This window comes from Cyprinus carpio, chromosome A24 (assembly GCF_018340385.1).
Source record: "Cyprinus carpio isolate SPL01 chromosome A24, ASM1834038v1, whole genome shotgun sequence".
Lineage (NCBI taxonomy): Eukaryota > Metazoa > Chordata > Actinopteri > Cypriniformes > Cyprinidae > Cyprinus > Cyprinus carpio.
Genome location: NC_056595.1, coordinates 14,879,744 through 14,897,890, shown reverse-complemented (window position 1 = coordinate 14,897,890; position 18,147 = coordinate 14,879,744). Strand labels below are relative to the sequence as shown.

At 35.1% G+C, this 18,147-nt stretch overlaps 2 protein-coding genes across 2 annotated transcripts in view; one reads left to right on the top strand and one right to left on the bottom strand.

Moving 5' to 3' along the window:
* Positions 1-678: 678 nt before the first annotated feature.
* On the bottom strand, positions 679-5,012 carry LOC109079266 (3-ketoacyl-CoA thiolase B, peroxisomal-like). The gene is made up of 12 exons (XM_042714306.1): positions 4,719-5,012; positions 4,548-4,641; positions 3,606-3,663; positions 3,440-3,519; positions 3,301-3,343; positions 2,596-2,694; positions 2,431-2,511; positions 2,124-2,314; positions 1,868-2,047; positions 1,655-1,710; positions 1,424-1,569; positions 679-1,147 (listed from the first exon to the last, which is right to left on the bottom strand). Exons 1-12 carry the CDS (start codon positions 4,869-4,871, stop codon positions 1,072-1,074), a joined length of 1,257 nt encoding a protein of 418 aa, XP_042570240.1. The 5' UTR covers positions 4,872-5,012; the 3' UTR covers positions 679-1,071.
* An 842-nt stretch (positions 5,013-5,854) lies between these two features.
* The window catches only part of LOC109045414 (mitogen-activated protein kinase kinase kinase 3-like), a 54,032-nt gene continuing 41,739 nt past the window's right edge, over positions 5,855-18,147 (top strand). Inside the window, exon 1 of the mRNA XM_042714304.1 lies at positions 5,855-6,335. The gene's annotated coding sequence lies outside the window, so the exon portion shown is untranslated. The remainder of the gene's footprint in view (positions 6,336-18,147) is intronic.

Here is an 18,147-nt window from a genome sequence, read left to right as displayed (position 1 = left end):
ACTCTGATATCGGTTTACATCAAATTCTGTATTTGTGAAAGTTGTATTCTTTTAAGTAAAAAGAATATCAAAGAACAACATAACAGAAACACAAGCAAATTTCTAATGGCCTAGTGTATGTTTTCAGACCGAGGTTCAAAGGTCAAGTTATAGTTAAAAAGTGACTTCACACAGTACTATTCAAAAGTTTGGGGTCAGTACGATTTTTCATGTTTTTGTAATGTCTTATGCTTACCCATGCGGCATTTATTTGATCAAAAATAAAGCAAAAACAGTAATATTGTGAAATATTATATATTTAAAGTAACTAACTACTGTTCTATTTTAATATATTTGAAAATGTAATGTATTCCTGTGATGGCAAAGCTAAATTTTCAACAGTTATGCTGCTTAATATTTTTATGGAAACCATGATACATTTTTTTTCAGGGTTCTTTGATGAAAAGAAAATTCAGAAGAACAGCTTTTAATTCAAAAATAAATCTTTTGATCAATTTAATGCATCCTTTCTGAATACATTCATTAATTTCTTAAAATAAAAAAAAAACCTCACTGACCTCAAACTTTAGAAAGGTAGTATACCTAGCATTTTAAACAAGTTTCATTCATAATAAATCATTTTTATTCTAACAAATGAGATGCATTACAAACCTTTGCAAATGACACCGGCCCTCAAAACAGATGAAAAACTTTTTTTTATTTTTTTATTCTGAGTTCTTCCATTATATCCATATCAGAAGGCAAGGCCAGATCAGATTAATGTCACAAATCAAAGAGATAAATGCTGTTATTCCGATTGCTCTTACAGATACAAGCATGTCTGTTTCCATGATCTGTTATCACAGTTGAAATGCAAGGCACTTTAAAGAGAGATCTGAAAGTCCTGAATGTTGAACATCCTCAAAAGTAAGGCAAACACCCACTGATACGCACTAAATAAGACGTGTACGCTTTCTGCTTGTGTTTACAGTTAGACTTCTAGCAACTTGATTAAAAAGAATTTGTGACTTGTTAGTTTCTCTGTGTGTCATCTGGAGATTTGCATCTTGGGATTTTGCGCTAGGGCTTTTATCACTGGCCAGGATACTCGAAAACTGCAGCCGCGCCCATTCCAGTCCCAATGCACATGGACACCACGCCATACCCTCTGCAACAAAAAACACAACACTGTAAGAAAAGAGATCATCTTTTTTATTTCCAAGATTAAAGCCTGTATAGTTAGGCTTAAAGTTATGTATTAGGGCCATTTTATTTCAGCAGTGGGAAAAAAGGGATGGAATTGTGGAATTCAGACATAAAAAAATAATTTATTGTAGAATGGAATCCAGCAAAATTCAAATGGAAAAAATGAATGTAATTTAAGGGGGTGGGGGGGGGGTATATTTCATAGGACCCTTCTGTATGACTTTTTATGTGCGATCACCTCTTGCGTCTGCGTTTGAGCTCATTGAGCACAGTCACGACCTGTCGAGCACCAGTGCAGCCCAGTGGATGACCAAGAGCAATGGCTCCTCCATTAGGATTCACTTTCTCCATAGGAATGCCCAGTTTTTCCACACAATACACAGCCTAGGAAAATTGGGAAAGCTGCTGTTCTTAATAACAGGAAAGTACTAGAATAATTCAGGGAAATCCAAAAAAATCTATAAGTCACCTGACTGGCAAATGCTTCGTTGATCTCAAACACATCAATATCATCCACAGTCAGCCCTGCACAAGCAAATGCAATAGCACGCCTCATTTACAACCATTATTTTGGAATAATGAAAATGAGAAATCTCTTTCAATACATTTAAGAATGATTACTATTAGAATATAAATGGCTCATTTGAGCCTAGAGGTACAGTGAGAGCAACTGTACTCTCACCAGCCTGGTTGAGGGCTTCTGGGATGGCATAGGCTGGGCCAATGCCCATAACGTCCGGTTGAACACCCACCACAGCGCACGCCCTCAGCACCCCAAAAACTGGAAGTCCCAGTTTCTCCACTGTAGATCTCCGGCCAATTAGCACCGCTGCTGCGCCATCACTCACCTGACTGGCATTACCTGCAATGGGAGCGGAGGACTGAGTTATGGAATTCAACGTCTTATTTTTTTTTTTAAAAATTCTGCATATGCATACCCGCTGTGGTGCTGCCGTTTTCTTTAAATGCTGGTCGCAATTTGGCAAGGCCTTCTAAGGTAGTCCCAGGCCGGATCCCATCATCCTTTGTGACTGTAATCGTGCGCTCAGTGCCATTTTCGTCTACAAATTTAGTAGTGACTGGTGTGATCTCTTGCTCAAACAAGCCCTTTTTCTGTGCCATGGCTGCCCTAGTGTTATAAAAGTCCACAAATTATTAGTATTTTGAGCTGTTTTGAATGCATTTTTGATAAATACCAACAACTAGAATGTATAAACTATCCGTAAATGTCATGGCGGCACTTACTTTTGTTGGGAACTGAGAGCAAAGCGGTCCTGTTTTTCCCTAGTGATGCCAAATCTCTCAGCAACATTCTCTGAGGTTATTCTGAAAGAAAACACATAGAAAACTTAGAAAAAAAGTATATGTTAATGTAAATATAATAACAGTATAAAAGAATAACACGCATACCCCATGGGAATGATGCAGTCTCTGGCTTTCTCATTGTCCATCAGTCGGGGGCTGATGTCTCCAGGGTTATTCGGTGAACGAAGGGACATGCTCTCCACACTAGCATTAAAAAAAAAGGAAAAGGAGATGAGCTTTAAGATTTAGATTCAAGTAATTGAAAAAATTGTGCGACTCAAGCCATCAGTGCACCTGCACCAGGTTGTAGTACATTACCTGAAAAATAACAGTAAGTGTATATTAATGTTAAAGGAACAGTTGAATTTAGATTCAAGTAGCTTTACAGGCTTTACATTAATAACAAAGCGATTGATAGCAATAACATATAGACATGCACATTTACACACAATTAAAAATAACATTAATAAAAACATTTATAAAAATATATATATTTTTATTTGACAGTACAACTGTAATTTACAACATATTTTGTCTTCATTTTATAATTAGAATAATAATAAAAAAAATAATTAAGACCCTGAAAGAGGTCTTAGTTGGAATTAGCAGCAGCAATATGAGACTTCAAATTTAAAATTATTCAATTATTAACTTAAAATCTTCAAGTAAATACTTTACGTCTAAGTGGTTTGACTGAAGTAGAAAAAAAAAAAAAAGCTTTGAAAAGCCTGCCCTATGCAATGATTAACGCTACACTTCATCTTTCACTTCAGTTGCTGAAATCAACAATTACAAATGTAGCATACTAACCCACAGGCAAGTCCCAGGTCATACGAACCTCCTCTGATTCCACCTAAAACAGGGAAAAAAGCCTGTTTAAACTGTAATCTTGTATTTTCTTATGGTTCGGCCCAAACGGCCATTTTACAGGTTACATTGTAATTCTTACCTGCAATATTAAAAAGTGCTTGAAGTCCAGAGGAGCACTGCCTATTTACAGTGTAGACTGGTACAGACTCAGGAAAGCCACTGAAAGATAAAAAAAAATCTTGTACTTTATAGCTAATTCAAATGTTTAGCAATATCTTGATTTATCATTCAATTACTCATTTTACCTAAAAAATTGTGCGACTCGAGCCATCAGTGCACCTGCACCAGGTTGTAGTACATTACCTGAAAAATAACAGTAAGTGTATATTAATGTTAAAGGAACAGTTCAGCCAAAAATTTAAATTTACTGAAAATGTACTCACTCTCAGGCTATCCAAGATGTTAATGAGTTTGTTTCTTCATTGAAAAAATCTGAAATTTAGCATTACGTCACTTAATCACATGTGGATCCTCTGCAGTGAATGGGTGCCGTCAGAATAAAAGTCGAATCAGCTGATAAAAACATCACAGTACTACACAAGTAATCAACATGACTCCAGTCCATCAATTAATGTCTTGCAAAGCGAAAAGCTATGTGTTTACAATACACAATTTCATCATTAAGGCGTTTTAATTTTAAACCACTGTTTCTGGCCTAAATCCATAATCACGCTTCCTCCAGTGAAAAAGTTCATCCCCTGTTATCCTCTCACATCAAAAGCCACCAACATCGTTTAGATCTGTTTTTGCTTGTAAATGGTGCTTGATCTGTGCACATTTCTCTCCTGATTCAGACGAGACTTCTTTCTCACTGGAGAAAGTAATATTATGGATAGAGGACTTGTATCTTTTCACTTCACAAGGCATTAATTGAGGTGCAAAAGTCTTGTTGATTACTTGTGGCTTGTGATGTTTTATCAGCTGTTTGACTCTCATTCTGACGGCACCCATTCAATGCAGAAGGCCTATTGGTGAGCAAGTGATGTAATGCTAAATTTCTCCAAAATCTGTTCTTTTAAAGAAACAAACTGATCTACATCTCGGATGACCTGAGGGTGAGTACATTTTAAGAAGAAAAAAAATATATATATGGGTGGACTATGTATTTAATCAATCTTCATATATGACTACCATTATTGTGTTTTAGTATATCTTGATTTGATCAGGCTAGCTGTCATCTGACTTACCAACACACACATCCCCTAGTAAAGAGGGTCTCAGTCCCACATCCTTCAGCACCGCACTCATCACAGCACTGAGAAGCTCATCTGGGGTAGTGTCCTAAAATCAAGAAGACGGACTTTAATAGAGAAAACTGTGAATGTCACTGTCAACTGTCATATTGAGCGATATCCCACCTTAAAAGATCCTCTCTTCGCTCGGCCGATGGCTGTTCGTAGTCCATGAACCACAACGATATCATTTGGATCAGCTGCTAAAGCGCTGCACTGCCTCATTCCCACACGACTGTTTGACGACAGATGTCCCGACAAAACCTGCACTCTGTGCATTTTCGGAAAAAATGTAAAAAATAATAAAATGAAATGATAACCGTTTATTGAGATATACACACACAGATGGTTAACGGGGTCTGATGCATGAACTATGCTCTACATTTCTGATGATGTTTCCTGGTGAACCTTGCTTCTCTGGTCAGACTGGATATCATTGGCTAGAGCGTTATGACGTTTTCGCAAGGAATTATGGGGAATGAAGTACAAATCTGGAGTCATTTGTGGAGTTTTTTCCTGCAAAAACAAATTTTAAACATAATATCAAAAGAAATTATTAATGAATAATATGCGAAATTATTTATATTTTATTACGAGCAATAAGATAAAAGTATTGACAGTTTTATAATTATGAATTCTTTATAATTCTTGCAAATTCTTTATTCATAAATGCTGACTGTCCAAAACTCCTTTGTATAATGCTTTCTGCAGCGAACTTGCTTTGTTAATGAAGTCACTTAAGGTTGTAAAAAAGTAAAAGGTTCATCCAAAGTAAAAAAATTGGAATTTAGCATTTTCAGATTTTTAATATATATATTTTTTATTAATATCTTACTATAGTTACTGACTTTGGTGCATATGTTTATGCAATCAAATAAATTAATACATAAATAAGAAGTTTCAGATTTGTATCTATCTATCTATCTATCTATCTATCTATCTATCTATCTATCTATCTATCTACTATCTAATTGTAGTAGAATATTATACCTTAGCCTATATTTATTGGTTTGTTACCCACTGTAGCGTTTTTATTTATTTTTAGTCTATTTAATTTTGATATTTATATATTGTACCGCTAAAAACTTCAAAATTATCCAGACCAGGAAGGCCTATTTTGACATGTCTAAATAAAATTGCTTTAAAATATTTTAAGTAATTATATAAATAATAGTTCTATAAATAATTACTACTTAAAGTAAAATAATTAAAATACAGTTTAAAACAAATGACATTTTCAGACCCCATCCTTGAAATGTCGCGCGCTGTTGATCGCAGACGGTCGAGGGCGCCCGAATCTCACGCGATGTGCGCGTCATCTCTTCCTGAGCGAGGCTGACATTACTCTCTCTCGCTCCTCTGTGGAAAAACTCGGCGTCAGTCTGTGTTTGCGGAGAGGAAACTTTCTTCCTTTGACGGCGCGCAGTCGACAAGATTTGCAGTTTTCCCAAGCGCATACCGCTGCATCTGTTTGGATTACTGGCATCCGCGACTCCAGAAACATAATTCGCCAAGCTTTTCGGACGGTGGATTTGTCCGGTTCCCCTTAATTTGTGCGTGACAACTGTATTCAAGTGCTCGCGGCTTCCGGATCTATCACTGTTTTTGCTGTATCTCTCGCACAAGAGCACAGTTTGCGGATTTTTCTTCTTTACGGCGTTTAACCCCGTGAACTCGCTTTAAATCGCACATTGGTTTAATTAATCTTAAATGTCAGCACCAGCATGAAGATACGTACGTAAGGTGAGTTATGTCTAGAATAATAATGACTGCACTTATATTAACGGTACTGAGCAAAGATTTGCTATAGAGGGTAAAATACAAATTGTAATTATGTTAAACATGATGCATTAGACTCCAGTCCAAAGAGTATCAGGTCACAGCTATTAAAGACAAACATATTCTGACTTAATGTTGTGTTTTGACTTGGCTGAACTTGACACTTGAACATCTAGATATAGGCTGCATGTACATGTATAAATATGTATCAAACTTCTTAAATAAAAAAGCAGTTGAAATTTTAAGTGACACTTGAAAATTGCATTGTAAATGTATAGTTATGATGTCTTTAGTATAGCATATATCATCATCATATAGCATATAGCCTAGGTCATGAAACGGGCGTCTTGTCCATGAAATGCTTGTAAGATTTTAAACATGCAATCAGATAAATGTTGTTTTTAAGTGTTGATAAGTTGTATCGTGCTATCTCAAGCTAAATGAAAAGTAACAGGGTTGCAAAAATCCAATTCTCAATAACCATCTGTTTAAAGGGGTCATATGATGCTGCTAAAAAGAACATTATTTTGTGTATTTGGTGTAATGCAATGTGTTTATGCGGTATAAGGTTCAAAAAACACATTATTTTCCACATAATGTACATTATTGTTTCTCCTCTATGCCCCGCCTTTTTGAAACCTGTCGATTTTTACAAAGCTCATAGTTATGAAAAGCGAGGTGTGCGCTGATTGGCCAGCTATCCAGTCTGTTGTGATTGGCCGAATACCTCATGCGTGTGACGGAAATGTTTCGCCCCTTACCATACTGTATTGCTGCGATGAGACAAAACCAATAAAACCCATTACAAATGAGGCATTTGTTGCATCCAGTGGGGACATAATTACTGATTATAATGACTAAAACTACCTATACACTCTTTTCAAAGCGCTAAACAGATCTAATTCCATCAACAAGCAACCAGCACGGATCAGCTCCAGGCATGACGAAGTGGATATAGTGCTCATTTGGAAGGCCAAACAAAGTAGTTTCACTTTCACAATGAAACACACAGTGTCTCAACAATAGGGCTGTGCGATTAATCGCATTCGATTGTCGTGCGCATCTCACGTCAGTAAAGCCGGTCCCGTGATTAGTAGTAAATCACCATCACCTGCTTTCAAATTGAGCGGCTTTCACTACACAGAGCCGTATTTCACTGACAATTGGGCAAAATCGCCCAAATAATTGCAGATGAATTGCATTCGATTTCGAAGGCGATATCGCCTAGTTTGTCAGTGAATTGCGCATGACAATTGAATGCGATTAGTTGCGCAGCCCTACTCAACAACAGGGGGGCAGCGGCAACAGCGAGAATAAAAGTTATGCCTTCTTTTTTCACGTGAACATTTGGGCGGCGTTATGCAAATCTTCCCACATCTTGACGTAGACGTTGGGAGCGTGTTTAAATGAAGAGCTTTAGGAACTCCAAAAAAAAACTAAAAATTTAAAAAAAATATCTCTTTGGATTTGAGACTTTGGTCTTTGCAACTTTACAGATCTTCTTTATACACCAAGAGCTTGTAACACTCCAAAGAGAAAGGAAAAATTTAAATCACATCATAAGACCCATTTCATGTACAAAATTATGGTAACATGGTTGAGTGATTAATATTGCTCTTTAGTTACAAATAAAAAAAGATAAATCGTCTTTGATGTCTTTGAAGAGCATGCATAAAGATTTTTCTAATTTATGGAGTTGTACATTGGTTATATTGTACGTCGTACAAATTATGATGTTAACATGGTTGACGTGAATGCACAAAATCATGGTAACAGGGTCGACTGCTTCTTATCGCTTACTGACAAACTTAAAATGAAATGATTTTAAAATAAGACACATGTGCTTGAAGAGCATAAAAAGATTGTTTTATCAATTAATAGTAAAAGTTAACTGCATCACAATAGTGCCATTTAATTATTAATTAGGGACACAAATGGCAGCCTTTTCATGGAATGATCTCTAGGCTGTATAAAGCTATACTATAAACTACATTTAAGAATATATAAATCCAGATCCTAAATGATACTGATTTATATAAGTATAAGCATACTAATATAGACATGCAGCCACTACAAAGAAAAAGGAGCATGATGGGATGTGCTGGAATGTCCTGCTTTTTCTTGCACTTGTCCTTCAGTCACTCATTGTGCCCTTGAAATATCTTGAGTTTATGTTTGTTTCCTAAAGATCCCTCTGCTTAATAAGTCATTGAATATATGCCAGTGTTTTTGCAATATGTACAGGTCTATCTCAGCCAAACAATATGCCAAGAATGTTTCTTACGACATGAGGAAGGAATCTAGATGAACTTTGTAACTTCATTGCAATTATTGCTGGGTTTACATTGAACTCAAGGCACCAACCAAGCCTTACTTAGTCATAATGCTCACCTTAGATTCAGGTACAAGGATGTTCATGCATAAACAGCCTTTCATAGCTATTGATGTCAAGTTTAGGTCAAACATCCCAGCAGATTGATAGCAAAAATGCAAAAGAAATGCAAAATGAGTTGGATGGGATCTAGTGAGTCACTTGACCTTAAACTTTATCATCCTCACAGGCTTGCTACACACCCATGGAGCCAAATTCTCAGGGTCTGTGTTTATATATGCTCTGGTTAGGAGCATCTTGAGAGGAAATTGAGTTCGCCCTCCCAAATAATGGGAGGAAAAATTATTAATCTGTCAGTTCGATCATTAGACCCCTAAAGATTTAAGTATTCCGAAAATTTGATCGCTTGCCATCACACACAAGATCTGTTCAGAGCACACAGCCACATTTTGAAGCAAATATGTTGACTTAATTTTACCCTAACTCATATTTTCCGGAATCCCTAAAGGACTATTTTAGGAGCGAGATGTTGAAATCTGTGATAAATGACCACCTAAGATTAGGATGTTGGAGAAATGTGGTATTTTATCATGTTGCCTTAGAGAACTTCTTTATTTGTGGCTGTAAGTCAAAGTGTTGTCTGGTCAGCCACAGATCTTTATGATGGAACATTAATTTTGGGCCTGATCTCAGCGCTAGGTGACTATACACAGAGGAAATCCAAGCAGTCTTATTGCTTGCTTGAGTTGGACACGCACACACCAAAGAGCTAAGGGCGAGCGGTCAGTGTGATTTGAGTGGCTTTTGCAGGCTCTTTCTCTAAAGCTGTGGAAAGAACAGGGGTGGTGCTTCGCCTCAAGTTCAGTTTTGATAAAGAGTTTCAGGATAGGACATCAAAGTGTCTAAATTTGGGTCAGGGTTTTCCAGTTCAGAACTGGTCTATTATCTGTAAAGTGTACACTGAAGATACCATCCACTTGTGCGTTAATTAGAAATAGTTTCCTAGATTGTGATATCCGTGCATTCGAGGGTTTCTTAACTAATTTCATCCTGTTAAGCACTTTGGTAGTTCCCTGTTTTAATGAGATGAAAGGAAGCCCTTTAATTGGGCCCAATGTGTCTAACAATATGAAGCACAGGTGTATTGCCCCTATTAGAAAGAGTAGGAGAAGCACTTAAAGGGATATTTCTCCCCCCAAAATGAAAATGTGATGTTTATCTGATTACCCCCAGGGCATCCAAGATGTAGGTGACTTTGTTTCTTCAGTAGAACACAAACAAAGATTTTTAACTCAAACCGTTGCAGTCTGTCAGTCATATAATGTAAGTAGATGGAAATCACGGCTTTGAGAGTCAAAAAAACATACACAAACAAAACCAAATTAAACCCTGTGCATTAATGTGTAAAGCAGGGCTCCAAACAAAAAAATCGAGTAAAGAGCCATTGGCTTCTTTAAAAAAAACTTAGGTGCCAAATAATTTTTTTAGGTGCAACAGAATAAACGTGTTTTATTTGTTTTGCTATTATTATTATTTATTTATTTAATTACATTTTAACATTTCAATCATACCGTCATGTGTTTATGTCTCATCTTTTCTTGACTTTATCAGCATTTTAATCCATCTTGTAGATAATTTGGGAACTAAGGTTCACTTCAACTTGAAATCTACAGTCACTAAGAATCAATTAATACACAAAATCTGTAATAAAGAACCTTTAGCATCTGAAGAACCTTTACTTTGCACAAAAGGTTCTTTGTGGCGAAAGAGGGTTCTTATGTCATGTTAAAAATAAAGGTGCTTCACGATAATAGAAAAACCTTTAGCTAATCGGATAAAGAACCTTTAGCATCTGAAGAACCTTTACTTTGCACAAAAGGTTCTTTGTGGTGAAAGAGGGTTCTTCATATTATAAAAAGTTGAGAAAGAGATGGTTCTTTAAAGAACCTTTGACTGAATGGTTCTTTGTGGAACCAAAAATGGTTCTTTGAAGAACCTTTTAAGTACCTTTATTTTTAAGTGTATGTCTTTCACACTTACAGCATGTTTTTCTTAATTAGTAAAATGCAATTTTATAGGAGGAGTTGAATCATGTAGACAACAGGTTAAGTAAAATATATTCAAATGCAATAGCGCATAAATATAGCAAAATGCTCCTCTTTATAGTTATTTTTCTAGCTGACTGATGAGCTTATGGACACCGAATGGTTATTCTGAGGTAAATGTATATTACGTTGCAATATTTACAAACGTTACACGTTTTCTGCAGTTTGAAACACTGAATGAGCTTTTACATGAGACATTTCAGTAAGTCGTACTGTAGGCTCTATTAAAAAGTAGCCTACCTTTTGGATGTTAATTCATGTTCATTATGTACTATAGTATTAAAGAGAAAGATTAAATGGGTTTACTTGCCCTTGAACTGAGACGCTAAAGCAACCGCGCCCGCCGCATTAAAGAGTGTCAAAACTGTATTTATTGTTTGAATTTTGTTTTGAACTTGGAATAATTTTAAAGCTGGTACTTTTTTAAAAAGTGACAAAGCACAAAGTTTTTGCGATTACTGGATGGCAAGTGCACTTCAAATAATGAAGTTCACGCATTAACAGAATTAACACAGTATAGACCAAGATCTAGTTAAGAAGAAGCCATATTATTAATGATTATAAACGAGAATTGTAAACAATATTGCCAATATCTACACAGCTGACAGCTTTACCTGTTGTAGTTTGTTCAAGTTGTGTACGAAATAGATGCTGCTTTTCTGCATTTTTACTTATCACGTGGCGGAGATGAGGACTCTTTGAAACTCTTTTTTTTTTTTCACTAAAACTTTGATGCGCATTGTCTGTTTAATACGTGAACATAACAAAAGATGTGATCGCAAAACAATTAGGAAAAAAGGCATTACATGCAAATTTTTAAGTTATAACGTTTAAATATATACCCAGATAGCAAGCACACTCGGGCCGATTCCCGATTCTTCGCTTACAAAAAGTGTTCCCGCCACTTCATATAACCCAGATTGACACTGTTATTTACTTGGCAGTCCATGGGACAGTTTAAGCCACCTTGTTTTCATCTAAAAATATCTTAAATTGTGTTCCGAAAACAAACGGAGCTTTTACGGGTTTGAAATAACATGGGGGTAAGTGATTAATGACAAAATTTTCATTTTGGGGTGGAGTATCCCTTTAAATCCTGAGGAGCTTTCATTGGGTAGTCACCAGTGGCGACCTCAGCAAAAACTTCACTCGCAAATTAATATCTATGGTCGCAAATGCGACCGTTTTAGTTGCAGTTTGGAGCCCTCTAAAGACACAAAACGATTGATGTGTGCAAGAAATTGAACAGTATTTATATAGTTTTTTACCTCTGATTTTCACTGCAATGTCTGAACTGTCCTGAGCGCATTCTCAACAGCCGGTGCCTGACGCGTCTTCTTCTTTTATTAATGTCTGTAGCACAAACGATGATGGATGATTGATGTGTCAAAGCTCAAACCCTTACACCAAGTATATACAATAATGTTTGACATCAAACATGACTAATAAAGTTACCTCCATATCAAAGAGAGATCTCTGTGATTACACTGAATTTTGGGGCTTGTTTTTGTTTATCAGTGTCAGGTGTTACTGGGGCAGTTTAATTTAATCTAACAGCAGTTATTGTTGTACAGCTGTTATTGATGTACTCTGTAACATGTTGAATTGTTCTTGACTCTACTTGCAAAAGCATCAATTACCTCAAAAAGCAAGTGAAACGTGTCTCATCCCCTTTTTAACCTGTCATGAGTGGGGCTGAAACCTAAAGTGGTCTCACTGCACTGCACTGCACAGTGAAGGATAATCATTGAAATTCCATTGACGTTCAGAGCAGATTTCTGCTACCATATATTAACACAAATGAACAAAAAAACTAAGAAATTGTGTGCATGTTCGCAGGTGTTTGTGAGTGAGTGACGTTTTACAATGATAACAACATATTATTGTGCAGATGGTACTTGTTTTCTGTGTCGCAAAATGTATTCCTTGTGTGAAAACAATCAATGATTGCCATAAGACAACAATTCCAAATGATTTTTGAGTTGAGCTTGCTAGGTCTAATTTTTTTTTTCAGGTCGACCTGTATTACATACTGGACATGGATGTGATCAGACGAGGGATATTTTTTTTTTTTTGAGACAATTAAAATGACTGGTACCGTAATAAAGAAAAAAGCCTAATTAAAATAATAAAATTCTTTAAGAAGAACTTTATTAAGTAGTAGTAGTTTTATTATATTATATGTTATATTATATTTAATTATATTTATTATGTGTTTATTATATTATGAAATTAAACAACTATTTTAATAAATTTTTTGCAGGTATAAACAACATGTAAACACTGCAAAAGTTTTTGTCACAAACTCAACTGACAGGCAAGTAATTGCAAAAAATTATATAGTATACATAAAAATAAAAAATAAACAACACAAATAATATACCTTTAAAGTAGCAGTCAGTCAAGTTTATTATTTAGTAAACTGATTTCCACTAAAATGTTTTTTTTTTTCCATTTAAATTTTCTCAACTCCTTTTTAATAGTATATAAATTTTCACCTCAATTTATTAAAAGTTAAACAAAAAATGCATGTTTAGGGCCCTATGAAATGTTTTATTTTTTTCTCACCATATTATTTATATTTTTATTGTTACCAAATTCTGTGTTTTAGCATGTCTAACAAAACAAAACCAAAACAAAACATAATTTAAAAATTTTTTAAAAATTTTTTTAAGTAGCCTTATGAATTTTTTTCCCCTCAGAAATTCTGTGTTGTGTATTTACATTTTTCTGGTTAACAAATGAAGGCATAAAACATTAATTTCATCATTTATCATTTAATTATTGAAAATTAAGCAAACTTTACTATTAAAATTAAAACATGGAAGAAATGTTGTGTTTTATTCCTTTAAAATAATGTTTGTTTAATTTAAGTAGTAGTAAAAGTAGTAGTAGGCGGCTGTGTACATTCTATTGTCGTTATTTCAAACCTGGCCTTTTATTTTGACGGGTTGCCGTGAATACCTTTACAGTTTTGTGTATGTGATATGATGCTAGTTTTACTCAAATCAAATGGTAAAATGCTCAGGAAGTCACTCTGAGCAGTTCTGGAGATGTTGTTCATGTGTTTACGTTTTCATTTAGTGAGACGGTAGATGCTGTAATCACCGCGAGCGTCACGCGTGCATCAGTGTTTGTGTGTGTGTGTGTGTGTGTGTGTGTGTGTAAACCGTGCGTTTGCATAATTTATTAACAGAGACAGGCAGAACATGCAGGATTCATATTTAAATCGACTTTTGCGGCTTTAGATTTACAGATACTAGTCCATATTGTGATTTGATTTAAGTGTAGTGACCTACTTTTAATTAATTCAAAATTTGAGAAATTCTTTGACATTCCGCGTTAAACTGTGAATTCTGTTTTTATGACTGGATAAAGACATCATGCGGCCACTTGCCTGATAACATAATATCTTACATCCCTTACATTACATACATTACAAAAGTTGGTTAAATGACCATGGGAAGCCGTGGCCTAGTGGTTAGAAAGTTTGACTCCTAACCCTAAAGTTGTGGGTTTGAGTCTCAGGCCGGCAATACCACGACAGAGGTGCTCTTCAGCAAGGCACCGAACCCCAAACTGCTCCCCGGGTGTCGCAGCATAAATGGCTGCCCACTGCTCTGGGTGTGTGTTCACAGTGTGTGTGTGTTCACTGCTGTGTGTGTGCACTTTGGATGGGTTAAATGAAGAGCAAGAATTCTGAGTATGGGTCACCATACTCAGAATACTCAGAGTATGGCTGTATGTCATGGCACAATGGTGTTGGTGTGCTTGACTGGCCAGCAAGTTCACCAGACCTGGACCCCATAGAGAATCTGTGGAGTATTGTCAAAAGGAAAATGAGAAACAAGAGACCAAAAAAAAGCAGATGAGCTGAAGGCCACTATAAAAGAAACCTCAGCAGTGCCACAAACTGATCACCTCCATGCCACGCAGAATTGAGGCAGTAATTAAAGCAAAAGGAGCCCCTACCAAGTATTGAGTACATGTACAGTAAATGAACATACTTTCCAGAAGGCCAACAATTCACTAAAAATGTTTTTTTTTAATTGGTCTTATGAAGTATTCTAATTTGTTGAGATAGTTAATTGGTGGGTTTTTGTTAAATGTGAGCCAAAATCATCACAAAAGAACCAAAGATTTAAACTACTTCAGTCTGTGTGCACTGAATTTATTTAATACACAAGTTTCACAATTTGAGTTGAATTACTGAAATAAAGGAACTTTTCCACAACATTCTAATTTATTGAGATGCACCTGTATATATTGTTTTAACCAAACTGCTTAGTAATATTTGAAATGTTTTGCCAAAATCAAGGTCAAGTGATGCAACCAACATGCAGAAAAAAACAGGAAATAATATAATCGAATGTGTCCAAAAATGAGTGTGTCAAGATCAATGCGTCTTTAAAATAATTTGATCTTTTTTATAACATGCCAAGTTTAGTTCTGCCTGTAAAATGTGTTTATGCATTTAATTTATAAACAAAACCTGTTTAAAAAATATGTTTTATTTGGTAAAATTTGTTTAAAACATTAAAATATCGATAAAGATGTATTCAAGGTTTAAGAAAACTACAATTGTACTTATTTCTTGATGGTTATATTACATTATTACATTACAATATAAATATATTATTTTTTGAGTTATTAAGTGTAAACATTTCTTAAACGTTTTCAAATACTGCAATACGAAACCAACATGAATTCAAATAGCACATTTCAGATTTTTTAAAAGTTTTTAAATTATCTTCATTATGGACATTCTTATTTATTATTGACATGTATTTTATTTTCTCTCTTCCTTTATCCGTATGACGCATATGGTTTATGCCTTACAGATATGGTTCCAGACCAAGGTGTGTACTTTGGCAATGAATCTATGCTGCAGTGCAGATTCAGAATGGATTGTCTGCTAAGGGAGTGTGCTTTCCGCCTCAGTGTGTTTATATGCGTGTGTGTGTGTGTCACTTCACCCGTGAAAAAAAACCTAATGCAGAAAAGTAGATTATGTGCTCAGGGTGTGAGATTGGCTTGCCATTATACAAGTAAGACTCCCCTCGGTGGTCCCAAGAAGCAATTGGTTTGTGTCATTTCCAAGAAAAGCTGCCACCACAACCTGTTAGTCACCGAGTTGTTGACAAATGAGTGTTGTCGGTGAACGCTGACCTGTTAGGTTTACTCATTGCAGGATCTGTGAATCTAACCACACTTGCTGGGGCAACAAATGCAGAAGGAAAACTCCAGATTTTGTTGTTAAGATGATATGTGTGGGTGTTTAGATGGTTGAAGAATCTCATTTAGATAAGACATTTCTGGCACCTGTTGACCTATTTTCAATATGGTTTTAACCATAAAGGTTATATTTTATTTTTGCTAAGGTACTTAATGAGTCAGCATCATTTCATTTGTTGCCCACATGGTTTTTTCTCAAAGGCAGGTACATTACATCATTCTTTGGCAAAGAAACATTGATGTCACATATCCTAGTTTAAAATGCAGATCAGCATGTACATTGGCTGTGATAGCCTTGTGATTAGTGCAACTGTGTAACTGTGCCTGTCCCAACCCAATCTCTAATCCCCAATAAAGGCACAAAAAACACACAAATACACACATTACTGACCCAAAATTTCGATTATTTCCATGATCGATCGTCATATATATATATATAATATATATATGGGTTTTTTATGCCTTTATTGGATTACGTAATCAGATTCCAAAACTCAAGTACTTGTAATTAGAGTAAACTACTTTTTAAAATACTCGAAATCAGACTACAGTTACTTTTTTATGAATTACATGAATACATATTATGTACACAATGGTAATAAGCTGTTTACAAATCATTGATTCTCCTAAATTTCCTTATTTTTGACGTTTATATTTTTTCATAATAAACCTGCCGCTTAAATACGTTCGTGATTCTTCAAATTTTCCTGGCGGAGAGGGGGAGGGGTGTCAGAATCGCGCTCAGAAGAAATCAGCAACAAGATAATGGAAAATGGAGAGGAACGCAGCCTTTAACCACTGGATGTACTGACATCATTTCATAAAAAAAATAAATAGAAATTATTTTTTTGAAAAATGTCACTGTTCAGTGTAAGATCTGCCTACCAAGGATTAATTTGCTGTCCACTGAAATCTTTGACCTAGCAAAGTTATTGTTCTTTAATATATTTTTTGTAATGTTGATTTTTCTTCATTGTTACTACCTTATGCACTTCAGGTGTTTTATAGATGAGATATATATTTAATATATATAGATATATATTATATATATATTATATATATATATATAATATATATTATGTATAGTATGTATGTATATGTATGTAGATATATATCAGATATATATATAGATATTTGTATATATTATATATATATCTCTGCATAATTGTGTATATCCAAAGTGATATTAGTCACACCTGGAGAATTGGGTATCATTTATGCTGCGGCACACCTGGAGCAGTGGGTATCATTTATGCTGCGGCACCTGGGGAGCAGTTGGGGGTTCGGTGCCTTGCTCAAGGACACCTCAGTCGTGGGTTAGGGTTAGGAGTCAAACTCTCTAACCACTAGGCCACGACTTCCAACACTTATATCTTACTGCATTTCTAAATTTACTTAATTATAAGTAAATATGCTTTAAAATCATAAGATTTTGTTTTATTCAGTGTTACTAGCAAACACTAACAGCAAGGTACATTATTGTTTGTATTTTGTAAGTATTAGTTGTCCATACATTGCACGTGAAAAGTAAGCTACTGTATTGTGGCTCTTGTTGGTGAATTAAATATATTTTTGGAATATATATTTTTCTTTGTATCTGTCAAAATAGTACAAGATTAGGCTAATTCAATATATGTGATCTCAAATAAGGGTTAGCACAAATGTAATCTAAATGTAATCCAAAAGTAATCAGGTTACGTTACCAAAAATGTGTAATCTAAGAGATTATATTACTGACTACAAATTTTGTCATGTAATCTGTAATCAGTAACTGATTACAATTCATAAGTAATCTACCCAGCTCTCACACCTGTGAGTCATACGAGTATATATATAAATATAATATGCACAATGCACAACTTGGAGAAGCTCAGGGGCTACAAAGCAGGATCTCTTCAGCCACACTCTTATTTTTTTTATAGTAATTCATAGGGGTGCACTAATATAAAAAAAAGTCTGGACCATACAGATAAGGTGATAATTATTTAACCAATACATAATATGATAAATGGATAAATAGTCAATTTTGTCTAAATTAATGAAAAATAAAACCCTAAGAACTAAGATTGTTTTTAATGCTAAATGAAATTTAGGCATCATAACA